The sequence below is a fragment of the Sus scrofa genome, chromosome 13 (assembly GCF_054392235.1).
Source record: "Sus scrofa isolate SSC_HxYL_T2T_F1_AM1 chromosome 13, Sscrofa_HxYL_maternal_Yorkshire_Landrace_v2.0, whole genome shotgun sequence".
NCBI classification, from domain to species: domain Eukaryota; kingdom Metazoa; phylum Chordata; class Mammalia; order Artiodactyla; family Suidae; genus Sus; species Sus scrofa.
Window position 1 is genome coordinate 48,115,183 of NC_139395.1, and position 20,860 is coordinate 48,136,042.

Below are 20,860 nucleotides of genomic sequence, written 5' to 3' on the forward strand. Positions count from 1 at the left end.
AAATTAACACAACATTGGAAATCAGCTATATTTCAATAAAAAAGAAAAAAATACTCTAAATGTAAATGGATTGAATTCTCCAGTCAAAAAGCCTAGAGTGACTGGATGTTCTTAAAAAAAAAAAAAGAAAAAAGACCTAATTACATGTTTCCTACAAGAAACTTACTTAGCCTAAGTGTACATGTAGGTTGAAAATTAAGGTATGGAAAAAGGTATTTCATGTGAGAGGAAACTAATATAGAGCCCAAGTAGCTGTATTTCTATCAGACAGGTAGACTTAAAGCCAAAAATTAACTCTTTAAGCCAAAGAGACAAAGATGGTCATTATATAATGATAAAGGGGCCACCTCATCAAGAAGATACACCAATCATAAATGTATGTACAGCCAAAATGGAGCCCCTAACTGTATTAGGCAAATACTAATAGATTTGAAAGGAGAAGTTGATAACAGTACAATAATAGTAGGGGCCTTCAGTACCCCATTTTAAGCAATGGATAGATCATCCAGATAGAAAATTAATAAGGAAACATATGACTTGAACTACATTTTAGACCGGATGTACCAAAAGACATATACAGAACATTCCATCTGTTAGCAGCAGAGTACACATTCTTCTCAATTGTAAATGACACATTCTTCAGCATAGTTCATATAATAAGGTTGAGCTAATTTAAGAAGATTGAAATAATACCATGCATCTTTTCTGACTACAATGGTATCAAACTAGAATCAATGATATCAGGAAAACTGGAAAATTCACAAATATGTGCAAATTAAAGAACACATTCAAAACCACCAGTGGGCCAAAGAAGAGATAAAAAATATCTTGACACAAGTGAAAACAGAAACCCAGTACACTAAAACTATGGGATGGCTACAAAAGCAGTTTCAAGAGGGGGAAGTTCATAGTGATAACTGTGTACAATAAGAATAAAGACAGATGTTAAATAAACAAGGAAGTGGAAAAAAGAGTCTATGTCTGAATTTAGCAGAGGTGAGGAAGTAACAAGGGTCATAATTGAAATAAATGAAAAAGAGACCCCTTTCCAAATAGAAAAGATCAGTGAATAAGAGCTGGCATTTTTCAAAGATAAACACAACTGACTAAGGAAAAGACTCAAATGAGAATCGAAAGAGGGTGCGATAAAAATGATATCACAGAGGAGTTCCCATTGTGGTGCAGCAGAAACGAATCCAACTAGGAACCATGAGGTTGTGTGTTAGATCCCTGGCCTTGCTCATTGGGTTAAGGATCTGGCGTTGCCATGAGCCATGGTGTAGGTTTCAGACTTGGCTCGGATCTTGCATTGCTTTGGCTGTGGCATAGGCTGCCAGCTGTAGCTCTGATTGGACCCCTAGCCTGGGAATCTCCATATGCCATAGGTGTGGCCCTAAAAAGAAAAAAGAAAAAAAAAAAAAGAAAGATAGAAAAAAATCACAGAAATACAAAGGATTATGAGACTACTATGACAATTATGTGCTAACAGACTGGACAAACTAGAAGAAATGGATAAATTCTTAGAAACATGCAACCTGCCAACAATGAATCAGGAAGAAACAGAAAATCTGAATAGTCCAGTAATGAGTAAGATGATTGAATTAGTAATTAAAAACCTCCCAACTAAGAAAAACCCAGGGCCAGATGATTTCACTGATGCATTCTACTAAACTTTGAAGAAAAATTAACACCAGGCATTCTCACACTATTCTAAAAATTGAAGGGGAGAGAACACTATCAGATTTATTTCATGAGGCCAGCATTATTCTGATACCAAAGCCAGATAAAGGATACTGTAGGAAAAGGAAACTACAGGCCAATATCCATGATGAATATAGGTGTAAAAAGTCTCAACAAAATATTAGCATTCCCAATATAATAGCACATTAAAAGGGGTATACACCATAATTAAATGGGATTTATCTAAGGATACAAGGATGGTCCATCATTTACAAATCAATGAGTGTGATACACCACATCACTGTAATGAAAGATAAGTCATATGATTATGCCAATATATGAAAAAAACTTAAAAAATATAGCATCCTTATATGAATAAAACTCTCAACAAGTTGGGTTTAGAAGGAATATAACTCAACCTAATAAGGGCCATATATGATAAGCCCACAGCTAACGTCATACTCAATGGCGAAAGGTTGAAAATTTCTCCTCTAAGATGAGGAACAAGACAAGGGTGTCCATTCTCACCACTCCTGTTTAACATAGTATAGGAAGCCCTAGCCAGAACAGTTAGGTAAGAAAAGGAAGTAAAAGGCATTAGTATCAGTAAAGAAAAAGTAAAATGTCACTTGTTTGCAGATGATATGATAGGATATTACATGTAGAAAATCCTAAAGATTCCACCAAAAAACTTAAAATTAGTCAGTAAATTCAGTAAAATTTCAGGATATAAAATTAACACAAGTAATTTGTGTTTCTGTGCACTAACAATGAAATCTCTGAAAAAGAAATAAACAATCTCATTCATGATAGTGTCAAAAACAATCAAATACTTAGGAATAAATTTAATCAAGGAGGTGAAAGAGCTGTACACTGAAAACTATAAAATGCATTATTGTAGTCCAGCTGCTGATGGACCTGTGTGGTGTAGATTGAGTTTATTATTGATAGTGGTATGGGCCAAAGAGTATTAAAAAATAGGCCATTTGTGTTTTATTTGAAGGGGGTTTTATACATCAGGAAAAGGAGTGAAACATTGATTGTACAACCTGGTTTTTTTTTATTATTATTATTATTTGTCTCCTTAGGGCCACACCTGCGGCATATGGAGGTTCCCAGACCAGGGTTCGAATTGGAGCTGTAGCTACCAGCCTGCACCACAGCCACAACAATGCCAGATCTGAGCCTCATCTGTGACCTATACCACAGCTCATGGCAATGCCAGATCCTTAACCACTGAGCAAGGCTAGGGACTGAACCTGCATCCTCATAGGTACTAGTCAGATTTGCAGATTTGTTTCCCCTGAGCTATGATGGAAACTCTGTAAAACTTGTTTTGTAAAACAGAAAATATATTTTTATCCCTTGGGAATTGAAATCAAATTATGGCAGATATCAAGTGGGAAACTAGAAAGGGTAAAAGAAGAAATATTTATAGAGGCTCCCAAATTAACCTGCTTGTAGTGAATACAAATGTTACCCGGAGCCTGAGAATGTTTTCTCTAGCTCAAGAGCTGGATAATCTATAAATTGTTGGCTAGGCAGTGATACTGGTTTTGTAGATACATGCCAAGCTCTGTACATCAGTCTGTATCCTAAGAATGATTTGATGGAATATTTCAAAAACTTAAAAAAATTTTTTTTGGTGGTTGCTTAACATCATAGTTATTTTATTCCATGAGAATAGACTAATTACAAGTGAGAATGAAATTCCTGTCACATATAGTTTGTGAAACTTTGCATTCTTAATTAATTAATGTGTAAAGTGATTACTACATTAAGAGATCTGTAGTGTTGATAGAGTATTTGCATGATGAAATCCGACTGCTGTTTTAGTCTTCATGAAATGTTAATCACAAATTACTTTTTCTAATGGGAAATCTTTTCTCTTGTATAGGGGATCTTTCCTGCAAATTACATTCATTTGAAAAAAGCAATTGTCAGTAATAGAGGGTGAGTAGTTGGATTTATTAAATTTATTTACAATTTTTATCGGTTGCAGAGGAAGGCTTTTTTTCTCTCTGGTTCATAGTATAAATGTTATTGACATGTTTTCCTGCAAAAATGTACTTTATCATATATAATTCTGAGGACATAATTTTATCTTAAAAAATACTGACAGCTTTAATCTCTTCATAGTATAAATGTTATTGGCATGTTTTCCTGCAAAAATGTACTTTATCATATATAATTCTGAGGACATAATTTTATCTTAAAAAATATTGACAGCTTTAATCTCTTTTCTTGTGTATTGGAATGATAATTTGAGTTGTTATGACTTTTATAAAAGCAATTATGCATGTAGCATGTTTTTTTAAAATGATATGCTATTTTGAGAATAGTCCCTAATAGGATAGGAGTTAGTGATAAATCTGTCATTGTGTTTCTGTATGTCAAACTGAGGGAGACTTTTAAAATCTTTTCTTTTTGGAAGTAGAAGTTGAGAAAACGGTAAAGGCATACCTTAAGGATAAAAAGACAGTGTACAAAATGGATGTATAATTTGATCACAAATTTGCAAAACAAAAGCAATCTCTGAATAGAAGAGAGAGAAGATGTAATGTCTAAAGACGTTAAAATTTGTTTTTGCAATTCTGATTATGGTGATTTTTAAAAAATTCTTTACTATCATGTCTTATTTTTAAAATTAACATGTGTTATTATAAGACTGTGATTTTATTTTTAAAAATTCATCATTTTAAAATATAAAATCTAGGGTAAACTATGATAGCCTTTGGTACTAGAAATATTGTTTTTGACCAGAGGTTGAGTTAGCATCAGAATATCCTAATATTAAGTTAGGGTTTAGTCAGGAAAAGAGAAACTTCTGAGTCACTTTACAAAGTAGAATTTAATACAGGAAATTTTAGACATATATTTAAAGAGTGAAAGAAAAAAGAAAGTACTGATATAAGCTGAGGTAATCACTGTAGTAAAGCATGCTGGGAATACCAAAGGTGAATAAGTAGGCTGAAAAAGTACCAGAACCCAGAAACTTGGAAGATGGAACTTGAGACATTGGAGGTCAGACATCTGAGGAGGGGATATCATATGGCTGCTATAGGTATGTATGAAGAAGGGCAGTGAGGCTGTTTCTGGAAATGCCAAAAGTAGGTGGAGACTAAATCCAGTTTTCTCTGGTGGGGAATTGTTTGCAGGAACAGCTAGAAACACTTACACTTTCTTCCTTTCCCCAATATCTTTCTTATGTCTCCAGCTAACAAAGGAGCTTGTTTGTGAAACAAACTTCATGGCCTAGCCTCAAAATCAGTGTTTAGAAGGATAGGTTTGGAGATGAAAGTTATTAGTTAAATGACTGTTATGCTTTCCAAGGAACAGTTTGTTAGCATTGTAAGGGTATAACTGAGAAGATTCTGTTATGAATGCATGGCTAGCATATTTCTTACTATTAACCCTTCTCCTTTTATAAAACGTCAAAAGACACAAGGATATAGAGGAAAAAAAGTAAAAATCTAGTATTAGTGAACCTTTGCAACAAATAATCTTCCACTTCAAGTTTATAAGTAAGAACTGCCAAAAGCATGAAGACTGGAGGGAAGTTGTGTGGGGAAAGGAAAAGGAAGTAGGATTTAGACCAAGATCAGGAAAGTATCTATTTCAAAGAACACTAGTAGAATATATTTTTTCTAAATGTCAGTGGCTAACCTCAAAATACAGAAATAATACCCCTGATTATAACACTTTGGTGAGAAATGGGGCTAATGGGAGTTGAAATTGGGCAGAAGCTACAGCAAGGGGATGAATACTTGTCAGTCCTTTTAGACCATGTCAGGGATCTTAGTTTTTTTGGATGAGCCAGGAATCCAGGAAATACCTTTGGAAAGAGAAGGGACATGTTCTTATTTAATTTTAAAAGGATTATTTTGGGCTTTTGTTTATATTAGAACTATCAGTGAGCAAGGGCAGAAGCAGGGATACATGATAGAAGATTACAGTGGTCCATGGAAGACATCGTGATAGCATGGACTCACTGTTTACTGGGGTGGTAAGAAATGGTAAAGTATGTACTTTGAAGCTAGAGCTGACAGTATTTGATGATAGCAGATGGACAAAAGAAGAACTGAAAATACTTCCAGGGTTTTGAGTCTTGATAACTTTAAGGATGTAATTACCATTCACTGAGATGTAGAAGTTTGGGAAGGGATATATTGGGGGGGGGAGATGAAATAAAAGAGTTCAATTTTAGATATATTAATTTGAAATAACTCTTAGATATTCAAGTGGAAATTTCAAGTAGGCATTTATATGAATATGGAGTTCTGGGGAGAATTTGAAGCTAGAGACATAAATTTGGAAGACATCAGCATTTAAATGGTATTTGAAGCTATAAGGCTGGATTAGAACAGTAAAAGAGTTATTGTAAGTGAAGAAGTGAGATGAAGAGAGAATACTGGGAAAATTTAGTGTTTAAAGATAGGAGGAAGATGTGAAACAGTCAAAAGAATTTGAAAATACATGGCCAGCGGGGTAGGTGGAGAAATGAAACGAAAGTGTCTTGGAGACCAAGCAAAGAAAATATTTAGAGGATGGACTAATCAAATATGTCTGGTGCCGATGAAGTTCAGTAAGATGAAGATCTTATTAAGAGCAATTTGGGTAGAGTGGTAGGAATGAAAGCCTGATGTGAAGATTTTTTTTGAGGGAGAATGAGAGAGGAGGTAGAATACAGTGTAAGACTCAGGTTATGACCCTCATAACCATAACTTAATGGCAGATGACAACATACTTGATTTTGAAATAATTCCATGTAATCCTTTAAAAAATCATCTGACTCTTCTAATCTATTTTTTATTTTGAAATATTTAAAATTTACAGACACGTTACAAGAATAATGTAAATAAAACCCATATTTCTTTCCCTAGATTCACTAATTACCAACATTTTGCAGTGTTGTGCTTGTGTTTTCTCCCCAGCCTGCTTTTATATATGGCAGTAGTTTTAGGCATCCTAATACTTCACTGATAAATATTTTAGTATATGTATTTTAAGAAAAACACATTCTCTAACATAATCGCAATATAATTATTACACTCAGGAAATGTAATGTTTATAGTACTATAAAAAATATAGTCCACATTCAAATGTCCTAACATACTGTCCCATAAGTGTTCTTATAAAGAACTGCTATAAGCAGTTTTTGTTTGATTGGCTTTTTGGGGGGCAGGGGTGAGGTGGGATGTGATTCAGGATCCAATCAGTAATTAAATACTTAATTCATCATTGTCACATCATAATCTCTTTTAATTTAGAACAATTCTCCAGCCTTAGTTTTCTCTTTTCTTTTCATGGCATTGACTTTGTTGAAGTACCTAGGCCAGTCATTTTGCGAAATGACTTTCAGATTGTATTTACCTGCTTCCTCATGATTACATTCAGCTTAAGCATTTTGGATAGGTGGTGTTGTGGATTAAAATGGTCAAATATCTCATGGATATCTTCCCAGTGTTTAGTTAGATCAGCAGGACTAGGACTTGGGGCTCTACCTTAGCAAATTTTAGCCAGGAGTTTAAGGCTTCTTGGTCAGAAAACATGTATTGTGTTTCTGTCATGTGCCTTCTTCATGTCACACTTATTAGGAGCATGATTCTGTGCTCTCAGAGCTTCATAGGGTATATCATCTGCTTCTTGAAAAAAACTTGTGCCCTTTGTTCTGAAGTTCATGGTTTTTTTTTTTTCCCTATTTTAAATTCCTTGAATAATCTATCTGTGGAAATATTTTTATGGGAACTTTTAAAATTTTCGTGAAGTTCTTCTTGACATCTGGGTTTTCTCATTCTGAAAATGATTCAAGTATTATTGCTACTTTTTTCAAGTTTGACTGAAAAAGTTAATACATTTGTAGTAAAATTAGAGAATTTCAGGGCTGATAAAGAAAAAAGACATGACTGTGAGATGATGGTAGTACACAATGAACTTTGTTTAGGCAGAGGTCTGACAAATTGCAAAGGAAAGTCCTTCACAGCTGGAGACCTTCCAGAGACATCAGTGTAGGACCACAACCAGAAGGGGAAGAGGGTACTTGAACTCTTTGAGGAGAGGGGTACCAGAGAGGGGATTCATGTTTCTAGAACATGTCACTCAGTTGCAAGATGGAAGTCTCTGGTTCATAGAGCACCACAGGACAGCAGTAGCTTGTAGTCTTTTTATAACTCCTAGGGTTTGCCTTAACTATAGCTTGCAGACATCAAATTTAGTGTCATTAAGTATGTAAAAGAGGCAGGCTCTTCATGGCTAGAAAACTTATTTGGGTTATGTTAAAAGCAATTGAATGTGTGAAAATTTGGCACTAGTTAGAGTTCTGAGCAAATGGTGCTTGCTTGCTGTGAAAAAGTAAACAATATAGAGGCCAAGGTATAGGAGGTATCTTTGGCATGTTTATGTAACAGCATTATATTATGAAAGACTTATAAGTATTTTTTATTTTTAAATTGTGGAAAATTAAGGGGATGATTTAAATTAAGAATAACTAATTTCTCTAGTTTCAGGAGTCACTTTCACTGTTCACTAGCCAAATTTCTGTTCACTTGAAAAACATACCTTTTACTTCAGAAAAGAATCTTATAAATTTAGGGTCAAATTATAACAGAATAAATTTTAGGAGGGAGGTGCTAGGTATTACAGGTACTCCTCTTATGTTCTGTTGAAGGAATTATTCATGTTTATATTATTTTCTGAATGATGTCTCTTTACTCTTAGGTTTAACAAGCCTTTATTTCAAATGGGGGTAAATATGTGTGAGAGGATGTGTATCAGGGCATATGTGTGCTATAAAGAACACAGGAGAGCAGCACCAATTTAAATATTAGTTAATGTATAACACTTCTTTTCCCTGGTACTTATATTCTTAACTTTGTTTGTTTTCTGAAATAATTTTTGTCTTTGTTAGAGATGAACATGAATATACTGATTTCTTAGAAATCCCCTCTTAGAGTAATTTCTTCTGAGTTTTCAAGTTTACTAGATAATTTTCATCAGCTAACAACTTCTTGAACTCATTTCTTTATTTTTTCACAGCAAAACTATACAAGAATTGGATATATAATAGTGTTTATTAAAAATAGATACATAGTACGTCAGATATATTGTTTATTTTTGCTTAATATTTTTGATATTTTGAAACAAATATAGTTATGTAACAAAACTTATTTTCACAAATAAGAATAAAACAGGCAAAACTAACTTGATGATGGGAAAGCCGTAATTTGTGAGTGTTTTCTTAAGGTAGAGATAAGTATATATATACATATACACATGCTCTCTGGACCTTTTTCTTTTTAAATTTTATGGCCACGCCCACAGCATATGGAAGTTCCTGGGTCAGGGATTGAATCTGAGCCACAGCTGCAGCAATGCTGGATCCTTTAATCCACTGCGCTGGGCCAGGGATTGAACCTGCACTTCTGCAATGACCTAAGCCACTGCAGTAGAGTTCTTAACCCATTGCACCACAGTGGGAAGTACTCTAAGACTGTTTTAAACCTGGGTTAAAATTCAAATTCTTTCTACTCAGATGAAGATAACAAGTTAGTTCCCTACATAAGTATCTATTTTGTTAATAATGTTTTGAATTATTTTTTTTTATTTTATTTTTTTTTATTTATTTATTTTTCTTTTTTTTTTTGTCTTTTGTCTTTTTGGTTGTTGTTGTTGTTATTGTTGCTATTTCTTGGGCCGCTCCCGCGGCATATGGAGGTTCCCAGGCTAGGGGTTGAATCGGAGCTGTAGCCACCGGCCTACGCCAGAGCCACAGCAACGCGGGATCCGAGCCACGTCTGCAACCTACACCACAGCTCACGGCAACACCAGATCGTTAACCCACTGAGCAAGGGCAGGGACCGAACCCGCAACCTCATGGTTCCTAGTCGGATTCGTTAACCACTGCGCCACGACGGGAACTCCCTGAATTATTTTAAATTATTAAAAATAATTCAGAAGTATTAGTTTAATGTTTGAAAAGTACTTCAACTTGAACAGATGATTTTTTAACATTTAGGAAAGAATGTGTTGCTTGATAAGAATCGTCATGTGTTCACCATGACCAAGTCAGCCAGCACAATGGATATATTGTGTCTTGATTTCTGTGAAGCATATGATAATTTCCCATTACATACGTATGGATATATAGGCAAAGTGCTAACAAGGTTAAATGATTTTATAGTTGGTTGAAAATCTATCAAGGGATGTACATCACCTCTTGCTTTGTGCCCCATTATACTCCAGTTAGTATCTGTGTCCTTATCTTTAGCCTAGTACCTGACAGAGAGTAGACACTTAATAAACATGATGGGTAAATGAGTAAATTAGAGTCTTTAATGATTTTATACTATACTAACTAGTAGGTTTCTGATGATGAAACAGAGAGTATAATCTTGATTCATGTTTATACTAAATAGTAAAGACTAGATGACCTAGAAATAAAAACACATTTTTTTTCTTTTTATTGGAAAGATCCTTCCAGAGTGAAAGGAAAAGCTAAGATACTAGTTTTCAGAAAGGAGTAGCTGAGGTAGCTCTGTGAATCTGGATAGCAAGACTTAATGCATGGTCTCTTCAGGATGCCACTTCTGAAGTTTTACACTATTTTCAAGCTTTATGTTGTTCCTCTTGTAATTTACATTATTAGGAGAGTGGCAGAGGTAGGGTTGTGTGCATCCAGTAGATTTAATAGATTAAGGAGATATAATAGATGCAAAAGGCATTTAATTAAATAAGCATTCATTTAAAATACATATTTTTAGGAAAGTAGGAAAATAACATTGATTCGTAGAGGTAACTCAGGGATGTTAGGTATCAGTAATCCTACTCTAAAAATGCTCTATCTTAGCATATACCCTTCATGGTCATAATATGTTATTTTTAGCATGCTGTTGCATTTTTTCTATTATTTTCATTAATATTCTTGATTATATACACATGAAATTTGTGATTTTCTTTTCTTATAATATCCTTTGATACAAAGACTATTCTAGCTTTTTGAAAGAAGCAAGTAACTTATTTTATTTCTAGACTTTGAAAATATTAATGTAGAGATTAATCTTTCTTTAAGGATTTGATAAAAGTTGCTTGTAAAAGTGTATGGGCCTGGAGAGTGACAAGTGGGACAGTGAAACAGGAGTTTTCTACCATCATTTCCTCACAGAATTGTCGATTTTGACAACCTCCCATAGACAATATTACCATTGTGGAAGTCTGGGTGTCCAGTAAAGAAGCACATTGTTAAAACAAACAAAAAAATGAGAATAGATAGATTGAAGGGGGTAAGAAGAACAGTTTCACTTTACCTATATTATCCCTCTGCAAAGACTGCATAGCTCAGCACCAAGAGAGACCTCTTTGGCCTGCAGTTTCTTCTTTGGGGGAAAGTAAGAGCTTTGCATCTGAGCATCTGGCTTCCCTAGCCATGTGGGATGCTGCCCCAGAGGCTCACTCACTTCTCGCTTTACCCAGAATACTGTCAGCATAGTTGAGTGGTAGAGAGAGGCTGGAATCAGGGAGGAGAACTGGGGTTACAGCAGTCAGGGCTCTGATACCAGCAGAGGTCCATGGATCCAACTAATCACTTTGTGGACTCCATCAAGGAGCTGCTTATGAGCCACTGGGAGTATCTTCATCAGACTCTCCCAAGTATCACACAGATATCCCAAATGTTCTGCACACCTCACCCACCCTCCCTGTAGCTGGATTACTATGCACACTCTCATGGAGGGTGAGATGTGAGCTATTGCAAATGGCTCACAGTTGTGCACAGAATGCAAGGCAGGCTCTGTAGAATCAGGATAAGCTGAAGAATTAGGGCATTGTAGGACACTGCCCTAGGAAAAATTAATGAGAAATTATCAGTCAGCACCTGGCCTGGCTTAATGAGATTGAGAGAAGGCATACAATCTTGAGAATTCCCCTTTAAAAAGGAACAGGAGATGTGGAGGTCTGAGAGAGACTTGGGATTTGTACCTGGCATCGTTAGTAGTTTCTCTCCTGAAGCCAGTCAGTAAAGTCTGGAAGACGTGACTGCTTCTTAGAATAAAAGACAGCAATGCAAGACTTCAAAGGATAAGAGAAATCAAGGAAACTCATGACCACCACCAAGGAACATGTTAATTTTCCATTAACGATCCTCTAAGAAATTGAGATCTATGATTTGCCTGGAAAGGAATTAAACAATTGTTTTAAGGAATCTTAGTGGCTACAAGAGAACATGGATAAATAGTAAAATCAGGAGAAGATATATAAAAACATAAGAAGTTCAACAAAGAGATAGACATCATAGGAAAAAAACCCCAAATTCTGCAGTTGAAAAGACAGTAGACTTAATCAAACAGAAGGAGGAATCTGTGAACTCAAAGGTCCTTTGAAAATATACAGTTTGAAGAGAAAATAAACAAATGAAAAGGAATAAAGAAAGCCCATGAGATTTATGGGCTAACGTCAAGAGAACTAATAAATGCCTTATGATAGTTACAAAAGGAGACAAGTGAGAGAGAAAGGGGTAGAAAACTAATTTATAGAAGTGGCTGAAAACTTCCAAATTTGAGGAAAATATGGACATACAGGTATGTGAAGCACAAAGGTCCCTAAATAGGTTCAGTTTAGAAAAGACTTCTCCAAGACACAGTACATCAAATTTGTCAAAATTGAAAACAAGAGAATTTCCAAAGTGGTAAGATAGTCACAAGGGAAATTCCACAAGGGAAACTCCAGTGATTTCACAGCAGAAACCTAATAAGCCCCCAGAAAGGGGCAATACATTCATAGTACTGAAAGAAGAAACTATCAACCAGGAGTACTTGGCAAAGTTGTCTTTCAGATAGGAGGGAGAGATAAAAGAGTTTCCCAGAAAAACAAAAGTTGAAGTGGTTCATAACAGCAGATCTACTAGACCTGCCTTACAAAGAATGCTAAAGGATTTTCTTCAAGCTAAAATGAAATGATGCTAATTAAGAGCATGAAGACATATAAAAGTATAAAACACTGGTAAAGGTAAGTATATGATCAAGTTCAGAATACCCTAATATTGTAATGGTGTGTCAAACACTTAACTCTAGTGTAAATATAAAAAGAAAAAAGTATTAAAAAATAATGATTGTGGAGTTCCCATCATGGCTCAGTGGTTAACAAATCCGACTAGGAACCATGAGGTTGCAGGTTTGATCCCTGGCCTCACTCAGTGGGTTAAGGATCTGGCGTTGCCGTGAGCTGTGGTATAGGTTGCAGACATGGCTCGGATCTGGCGTTGCTGTGGTTGTGGTGTAGGCCGGCGACTACAGCTCCAATTAGACCCCTAGCCTGGGAACCTCCATATGCCGAGGGTGCAGCCCTAGAAAAGACAAAAATAAATAAATAAATAAAATAATGATTGTGACAACAATTTGTTAATGGATGCACAATATAAAAATGTAAATTGTGAAGTTCTCCTGTGATGCAGCAGGTTAAAGATCCAGTGTCGTCACTGCAGTGGCTTGGATCGCTGCTGTGGCACGGGTTTGATTCCTGGCCTGGGAACGTCCACGTGCCTCAGGAGTGCCCCCCTCAAAAAGATGTAAATTTTGGGAGTTCCCGTTGTGGCACAGTGGTTAACGAATCCTACTAGGAACCATGAGGTTGCAGGTTCGATCCCTGGCCTCACTCAGTGGGTTAAGGGTCCGGCATTGCTGTGAGCTGTGGTGTAGGTTGCAGACTCAGCTCAGATCCCATGTTGCTGTGGCTGCAGTGTAGGCTGGCGGCTACAGCTCCAATTAGACCCCTAGCCTGGTTCACCTCCATATGCTGTGGGGGCCGCTCTAGAAAAGACCAAAAGACCAAATAAAAAAAATGTAAATTTTGACATCAAAAGCATAAAATGTAGTAGAGGGGAATAACAGTGTAGACTAATAGAAACACAGAAGATAAAGAGAAAAGAAAGCATACCACTAGAGAAATTCATCAGATCACAAAGGAAGGCAACAAGAGAATAAGAAAGTAACAACAGAACTACAAAAGAGCCAGAAAAGGATTAATAAGATACTTTATTAGTCATCACCTATTAATAATTACTTTAAATGTATATGGAGTAAATTCTCAATTCAAAGGACATAAGGTGGCTGATGGATAAAAAACAAGATCCCCTTTATGCTGCCTTTAAGGGACTCACTATACTTTTAAGAATAAACATAGATAGCAAAAATATTCTAGGCAAATGGAAACCAAAAGACAGCTATGGTAGCAGTTCCTATATCAGACAAAATAGATTTAGTCAAAAACTGTAAGGACAAACAAGGTGATTATATAATGATAAAGAGGTCAACTCATCAAGAGAAAAACAATGTAAATATATGTCACCCAACGTCAGAGTACATAAAGATAGCAAATATTAACAGAACTCAAGGGAGAAATTGATAGCAGTACAATAATATTAGATGTCTTCAATACCACACTTTTAACAAATGATAGATCATACAGCAGAAATGCAATAAGGAAACACTGGACTTTATCTAGACCTTAGACCAAATAGACCTAACATAAAAATATAGAATTATCCATTCAACAGCATGATATGCATTCTTTTGAAGCACACAAAGGACATTCTCCAGGATAGTTCTTATGTTAGGCCACAGAATAAGTCTTAAAAAACTCAAGAACATATCCAATATCTTTTCCAACCTTGATGATATGAAACTAGAAATCAGTAAGAGGAAAATTAGAGAATTCACAGATATGTAAAAATTAACCAATGTCAAAGGAAAAAAATATAAGCAATATCTTGAGATAAATGAAAATGGAAACATACACAAACTTAAGGGATGCAGAAAAAGTTCTATGATAGCTTTAAGAAAAAAATCTTCAAAACTTAATTTTACCCCTTAAGAAATTAGAAAAAGAAGAGAAATTAAACCTAGAGTTATCAGAAGGAAGGAAATAACAAAGTAGAAATATGAAATAGGCTGGAAAAACAATATAAATGATTAACAAAACTAAGCATTCGTTTTTGAAAAGTTCAACAAAATTGACAAATCTTTAGCTAGCCTAAGAAAAAAAGAGGAAAGACTTGAATAAAAGCAGAAATTAAAGAAAAGACGTTATGGCTGATACCACGAAAATTCCAAAGGGTCATAAGAATAGCCACCAACAAACTGGAGAACCCAGAAAAGCGTATGTTCCTAGAAACATACAAGAATGTATCATGAAGAAATAGAAATCTGAACAGAGAAATAATGGGTAAGGAGATTGAATCAATTACTAAAAATGCCCAGTAAAGAAAAGCCCAGGACCTGATGACCTTTCTGGAGACTTTTACCAAACATTTAAAGAATCAATACCGGAGTTCCTGTCGTGAATCTGGTTAACGAATCTAACTAGGAACCATGAAGTTGTGGGTTCAATCCCTGGCCTTGCTTCGTGGGTTAAGGATCCGGTATTGCTGTGAGCTGTGGTGTAGGTCGCAGATGTGGCTTGGATCCTTTGTTGCTGTGGCTCTGGCGTACGCCAGTGGCTACAGCTCTGGTTAGACCCCTAGCCTGGGAACCTCCATATGCCACGGGAACAGCCTTAGAAAAGGCAAAAAAAAAAAAAAAAAAAAGCAACAAACAACCAACCCTCAAACTCTTCTAAAAGGTTGTAGAGGAGGAAATACTTCCAGACTCATTTTACAAGGCCAGCCTTATCCTAATAACAAAGCTGCACAAGAACACTACATGAAAAGATCTATAGGCCAGTATCTCCGATGAGCACAGTTGCAGATCCCTAAACAAATCCTGGCAAACCAAATTCAACAGCACATTAAAAAAATCGGCTGTGATCGAGTGGAACTTATTCCTGGCATGAAAGGATGGTTTAACATACACAAATCAATAAATGTCATACATCATATTAAGAGAATGAATGATAAAATCATGATTATCTCAATAGCAGAAAAACATTTGCAAAACTCAACATGCCTTCATATTTAAATACTCTCAATAAATTAGGTATAAAGAAGAGTTTCCATTGTGGCTCAGTGGGTTAAGAACCTAGTTAGGTATCCATGAGGATGTGGGTTTGATCCTTGGCCTTGCTCAGTGGGTTAAGGAGCTGGCATTGCTGCAAGCTGCGGTGTAGGTCACAGATGTGGATCAGATCTGGCATTGCTGTGGCTGTGACTGTGGCTCTGGTGTAGGTTGGTAGCTGCAGCTCTGATCCGACCCCTAGCCTGGGAACTTCCATATGCCACAGTTGCAGCTCTAAAAAGAAAAAAATTAGGTATAAAGGGAATATACTTAACCTTAATAAAGACCATATTTAACCCTCAAGCTCATAGTTAACCCTCATAATCAGTGGTCGGGAATAATACAAGGGAATGCTACTCTCACCAGTTCTGTTTAACATAGTACTGGAATTCCAAGACAGAGGAATCAAAAAAGAAAAAATAAAAAGCATTCAAATAGGAAGGGAAGAAGTAAAATTGTTTCTGTTTCCATATGTCATTATCTTATTTTTTTAAGGGGATCAATATTTTATTTTTATTGAAGTATGGTTCTTTAACAGTGTTGTTAGTTTTCACTTGTACAGCAAAGTGATTCAGTTTATTTATATATGATTTGTTTCCATTATAGCTTATCACAAGATAGTATAATTCCCTGTGGTATACAGTAGGACCTTCTTGTTTAACCTGTTTTATATTTGGTAACGTGTATATGTTATTCCCGAACTCCTAATTTATCTCCCCTTGCCACTGTCCCCTTTAGTAACATAGGTTTTTTTGTGTCTGTGAGTCTATTTCTGTTTTGTAAATAAGTGAGTTTGTATCATTTAATCATTTTTATTTTCTATTAGAGTATGGTTGATTTGCAATAACCTGTTCATGGTAGGTGTACAGTATGGTGATTTAATTGTACATGTACATATATGTACATTCTTTTTCAGATTCTTTTGAATCTTTAAGTCATTATAGAATATTGAGTAGATTTCCCTGTGTTACACAGTATGTCCTTGTTACTTATCTGTTTTATACATAGTATTGTGTATATGTCAGTCCCATCCTGCTAATTTATTTCTCTACCCTATATTTTCCCTTTGGTAGACATAGGTTTGTTTTCTAAGTCTGTTGGTAGGTTTCTCTTTTGTAACTAAGTTCTTTTGTATCATTTTTTATTAGATTCCACATAAAAGTGATTGTTAGTTTTGCTGAGGAAGTTCACAAGACCAAGTTGGAAAGCAAGAGAGATTTATTAAGTCATCAGAGAGGGATGGACTGAGCTCAGGATGGTGCCAGCCCCAACTGTGAGGAGGTGTGAGGCTTATAAAGGATCTGTGGTGGGAATCTGTGGCAGCAACAATGAAGGAGGAGAAGGAGAAGGTCAAGGGAGGGATAGGGCATCAAGTCCCATGACAGAGGGCAGTTAATCCTTGTAGGTGGTTAATCTATGCAGGCAGTTGTTTTTTTGCAGGCCATTGTTTCTTGCCATCCAACTTGAGCCTCCACGTTCCAGGAAAGGGTGTAGATCTTGTACTGGGCTATACCCATGTCCACAGCAGGTCTCCAAAGTGAACAGCCACATTGGGGGCATGAGGGGGGTCTGTTTACATCCTCCTGGGAACCTGACAGTGATTCATATGATACTTGTCTTTCACTCTCTGACTTACTTCACTTAATATGATAATCTCTAGGTCCATCCAGCTTTCTGCAGATGGCATTATTTTAGTCTTTCTTATGGTTGAGTAATACTCCATTCTATATGTGTGTGTGTGTGTGTGTGTAAACATTTTAAAATACCGATTCCTCTGTTGATGGACATTTAGGTTGCTTCCATGTCTTGGCTGTGGTAGATAGTGCTACAGTGAACATTGGGGTGCACGTATCTTTTCAGATTAGGATTTTCTCCAGATAAATGCAGGAGTGTGATTACTGGATAATATGGAATTCTGTGTTTAGTTTTTTAAGGAAGCTCCATACTATTCACCATCGTGGTTGTATTAATTTACATTTCCACCAAGAGTGTAGGTGAGTTCCTTTTTCTTCATACCTTCTGTAGCATTTATTATTTGTAGACTTTTTTGATGATGGCCATTCTGAGTGATGCAAGGTAAAACCTCATTATAGTTTTTCATTTGCATTTCTCTAATAATTAGTGGTGTTGAACATCTTTTCATGTGGTCTTTAGCCATCTCTCTGCTTTGAAGAAATATCTATTGAGATCTTTTTACCATTTTTTTGATTGGGTTTTTTTGATATTGAGCTGTTTGAGATGTTTGTATATTTTGGAGATTAATTCCTTGTCAGTTGCTTCATTTGCAAAGATTTTCTGCCATTCTGTAGGTTAATATTCTCTTTATATTTAATTTTTTATCATTTTGATTATAATGTATTTTGGTGTATTCCTCTTTGGGTTAGTCTTCTATGAGATTCTCTGCTCTTCTTGGAGTCGGGTGACTCTTTTCTTCCCCAGGATAAGGAAGTTTTTAGTTATTCTGTCTTCAAATATTTTCTCAGGCCTCTCTCTCTCTTCCTCATCCGTTACCACTATAATACGAATATTAGCATACTTGATGTTGTCCCAAAGGTCTCTTAAACTGTTCTGTCTTTTAATTCTTATTTTTCTCCTGCTGATCAGGTGTGACTTCCACTCCTCTGTTTTCCAGCTCATTGATCTGTTCTTCTGCCTCATTTAGTCTTCTGTTGATTCTTTCTAGCGTATTTTTCATCTCATTCATTGTATTCTTTAATTCTGTATGGTTTGTCTTTATGTTTTCTTGTTTAAAAAATATTTTTATTGTAGTTTATTTATAATGTACTGTCAGTTTCTATTGTACAAAAAAGAGACCCAAGCATATATATACATACATATATGTGTATACACACACACACACACACATACACACACACACACACACACACACACACACACACACACACACACACACACATTCTGTTTTTCTTTTTAGGGCATATGGAAGTTACCAGGCTAGGGGTCAAATCAGAGCTATAGCTGCCAGCTTATGCCACAGCCACAGCAATGTGGGATCTGAGCCATGTCTGCGACCTACATCACAGCTCATGGCAATGCCAGGTCCCCAACCCACTGAGCGAGACCAGGGATCAAACCTATATCCTCATGGATACTGGTCAGAGTTTCCGCTGTGCCATGACAGGAACTCCCTATATATACATTCTTTTTCTCAGATTATCCTCCTTCATGTTCCATTACAAGTGACTAGATAGTTCCCTGTGCTATACAGGAGAATCTCATTTCTTAGCAATTCCAAATGCAATAGTTGACATCTACTAACCCCAAACTCCCAGTCCGCCCCACTACCCCTCTTCCCATCCCCCTTGGCAAACACAAGTCTGTTCTCCATGTACATGAATTTGTTTTTTTTCTGTAGATAGGTTCATTTGTGCCATATATTTAGATTCCAGCTATATATGATATCACATGCTATTTGTCTTTCTCTTTCTGACTTACTTAACTCACTATGAGAGTCTCTAGTTCCATCTATATTGTTGCAAATGGCAATATTTTGTTCTTTTTATGGCTAGGTAGTATTCCATTGTGTATATATACCACATCTTAATCTATTCATCTGTTGATGGACATTTAGGTCGTTTCCATGTCTTGGTTATTGTAAATAGTGCTGCAGTAAACATAGGGGTGCAAGTATCTTTTTAAATGGAAGTTTTGTCTGGATATATGCCCAGGAGTGGAATTGCTGGATCATATGGTAGGTCTATATTTAGTTTTCTGAGGTATTGCCATACTGTTTTCCATAATGGTTGTACCAATTTACATTCCTACCAACAGCATAGGTGGGTACCCTTTTTTCCACACCATCTTCAGAATTTGTTATTTGTGAACTTAGTAATGACGGCCATTCTTTTTTTTTTTTTTTTTTTCTGTCTTTTTGCTATTTATTGGGCTGCTTCCGCGGCATATGGAGATTCCCAGGCTAGGGGTCGAATCGGAGCTGTAGCCATCGGCCTACGCCAGAGCCACAGCAACGCGGGATCCGAGCCGTGTCTGCAACCCACACCACAGCTCACGGCAACGCCGGATCGTTAACCCACTGAGCAAGGGCAGGGACCTAACCCGCAACCTCATGGTTCCTAGTCAGATTCGTTAACCACTGTGCCACGACGGGAACTCCTTTTTTTTTATTTTTTATTTTATTTTATTTTATTTTTTTCTGATAATGGCCATTCTGACTGGTGTGAGGTGGTACCTCATTTTAGTTTTGACTTGGATTTCTCTAATAGTTAGTGATATTGAGCATTTTTTCATATACCTGTTGACCATCTGTATATCTTCTTTGGAAAAATGTTTATTCAGGTCTTCAGCCCATTTTTCAATTACATTGTTGTTTTGGTTTTTTTGCTATTGAGTTGTGTAAGTTGTTTATATATTTCAGAGATTAAGCCCTTGTTGATTGCATTGTTTGAAAGTATTTTTTTGTATTCCATAGGTTTTTTTGTTTCTTTTTTTTATGGTTTCCTTTGATATGCAAAAGCTTGTAAGTTTGATTAGGTTCCATTGGTTTATTTTTGTTTTTATTTCTTTTTTTTTTTTTATTTGAAAAAGAGAAATTTTATTTTATTTTATTTTTTCTTATCAATTTATTTTTATTTATCATTTTGAGGGTTGAAGCAACAATAAGAATCAACCTATTTTTTTTTTTTTTTTTTTTTTTTTGGTTTTTGGACCTTATTTTATTTTATTTCTTTTTTTTTTTTTTTTTTTTTAATTTTATTTTCCCACTGTACAGCAAGGGGGTCAGGTTATCCTTACATGTATACATTACAATTACAGTTTTTCCCCCACCATTTCTTCTGTTGCAACATGAGTATCTAGACATAGTTCTCAATGCTATTCAGCGGGATCTCCTTGTAAATCTATTCTACGTTGTGACTGATAAGCCCAAGCTCCCGATCCCTCCCACTCCCTCCCCCTCCCATCAGGCAACCACAAGTCTCTTCTCCAAGTCCATGATTGATTTTCTTTTCTGAGGAGATGTTCATTTGTGCTGGATATTAGATTCCAGTTATAAGTGATGTCATATGGTATTTGTCTTTGTCTTTCTGGCTCATTTCACTCAGTATGAGATTCTCTAGTTCCATCCATGTTGCTGCAAATGGCATGATGTCATCCTTTTTTATGGCTGAGTAGTATTCCATCGTGTATATATACCACATCTTCCGAATCCAATCCTCTGTCGA

General features: G+C 35.9%; 1 protein-coding gene across 32 annotated transcripts in view; it reads left to right on the plus strand.

The window, feature by feature from the left end:
* Positions 1-20,860, plus strand: part of DOCK3 (dedicator of cytokinesis 3) — a 507,677-nt gene that overhangs the window by 119,538 nt on the left and 367,279 nt on the right. For all 32 annotated transcript variants that reach the window (XM_021068832.2, XM_021068840.2, XM_084988414.1 and 29 more), the window contains exon 4: positions 3,578-3,633. In XM_021068832.2, the coding sequence (XP_020924491.2) occupies positions 3,578-3,633 (56 nt within the window). The remainder of the gene's footprint in view (positions 1-3,577; positions 3,634-20,860) is intronic.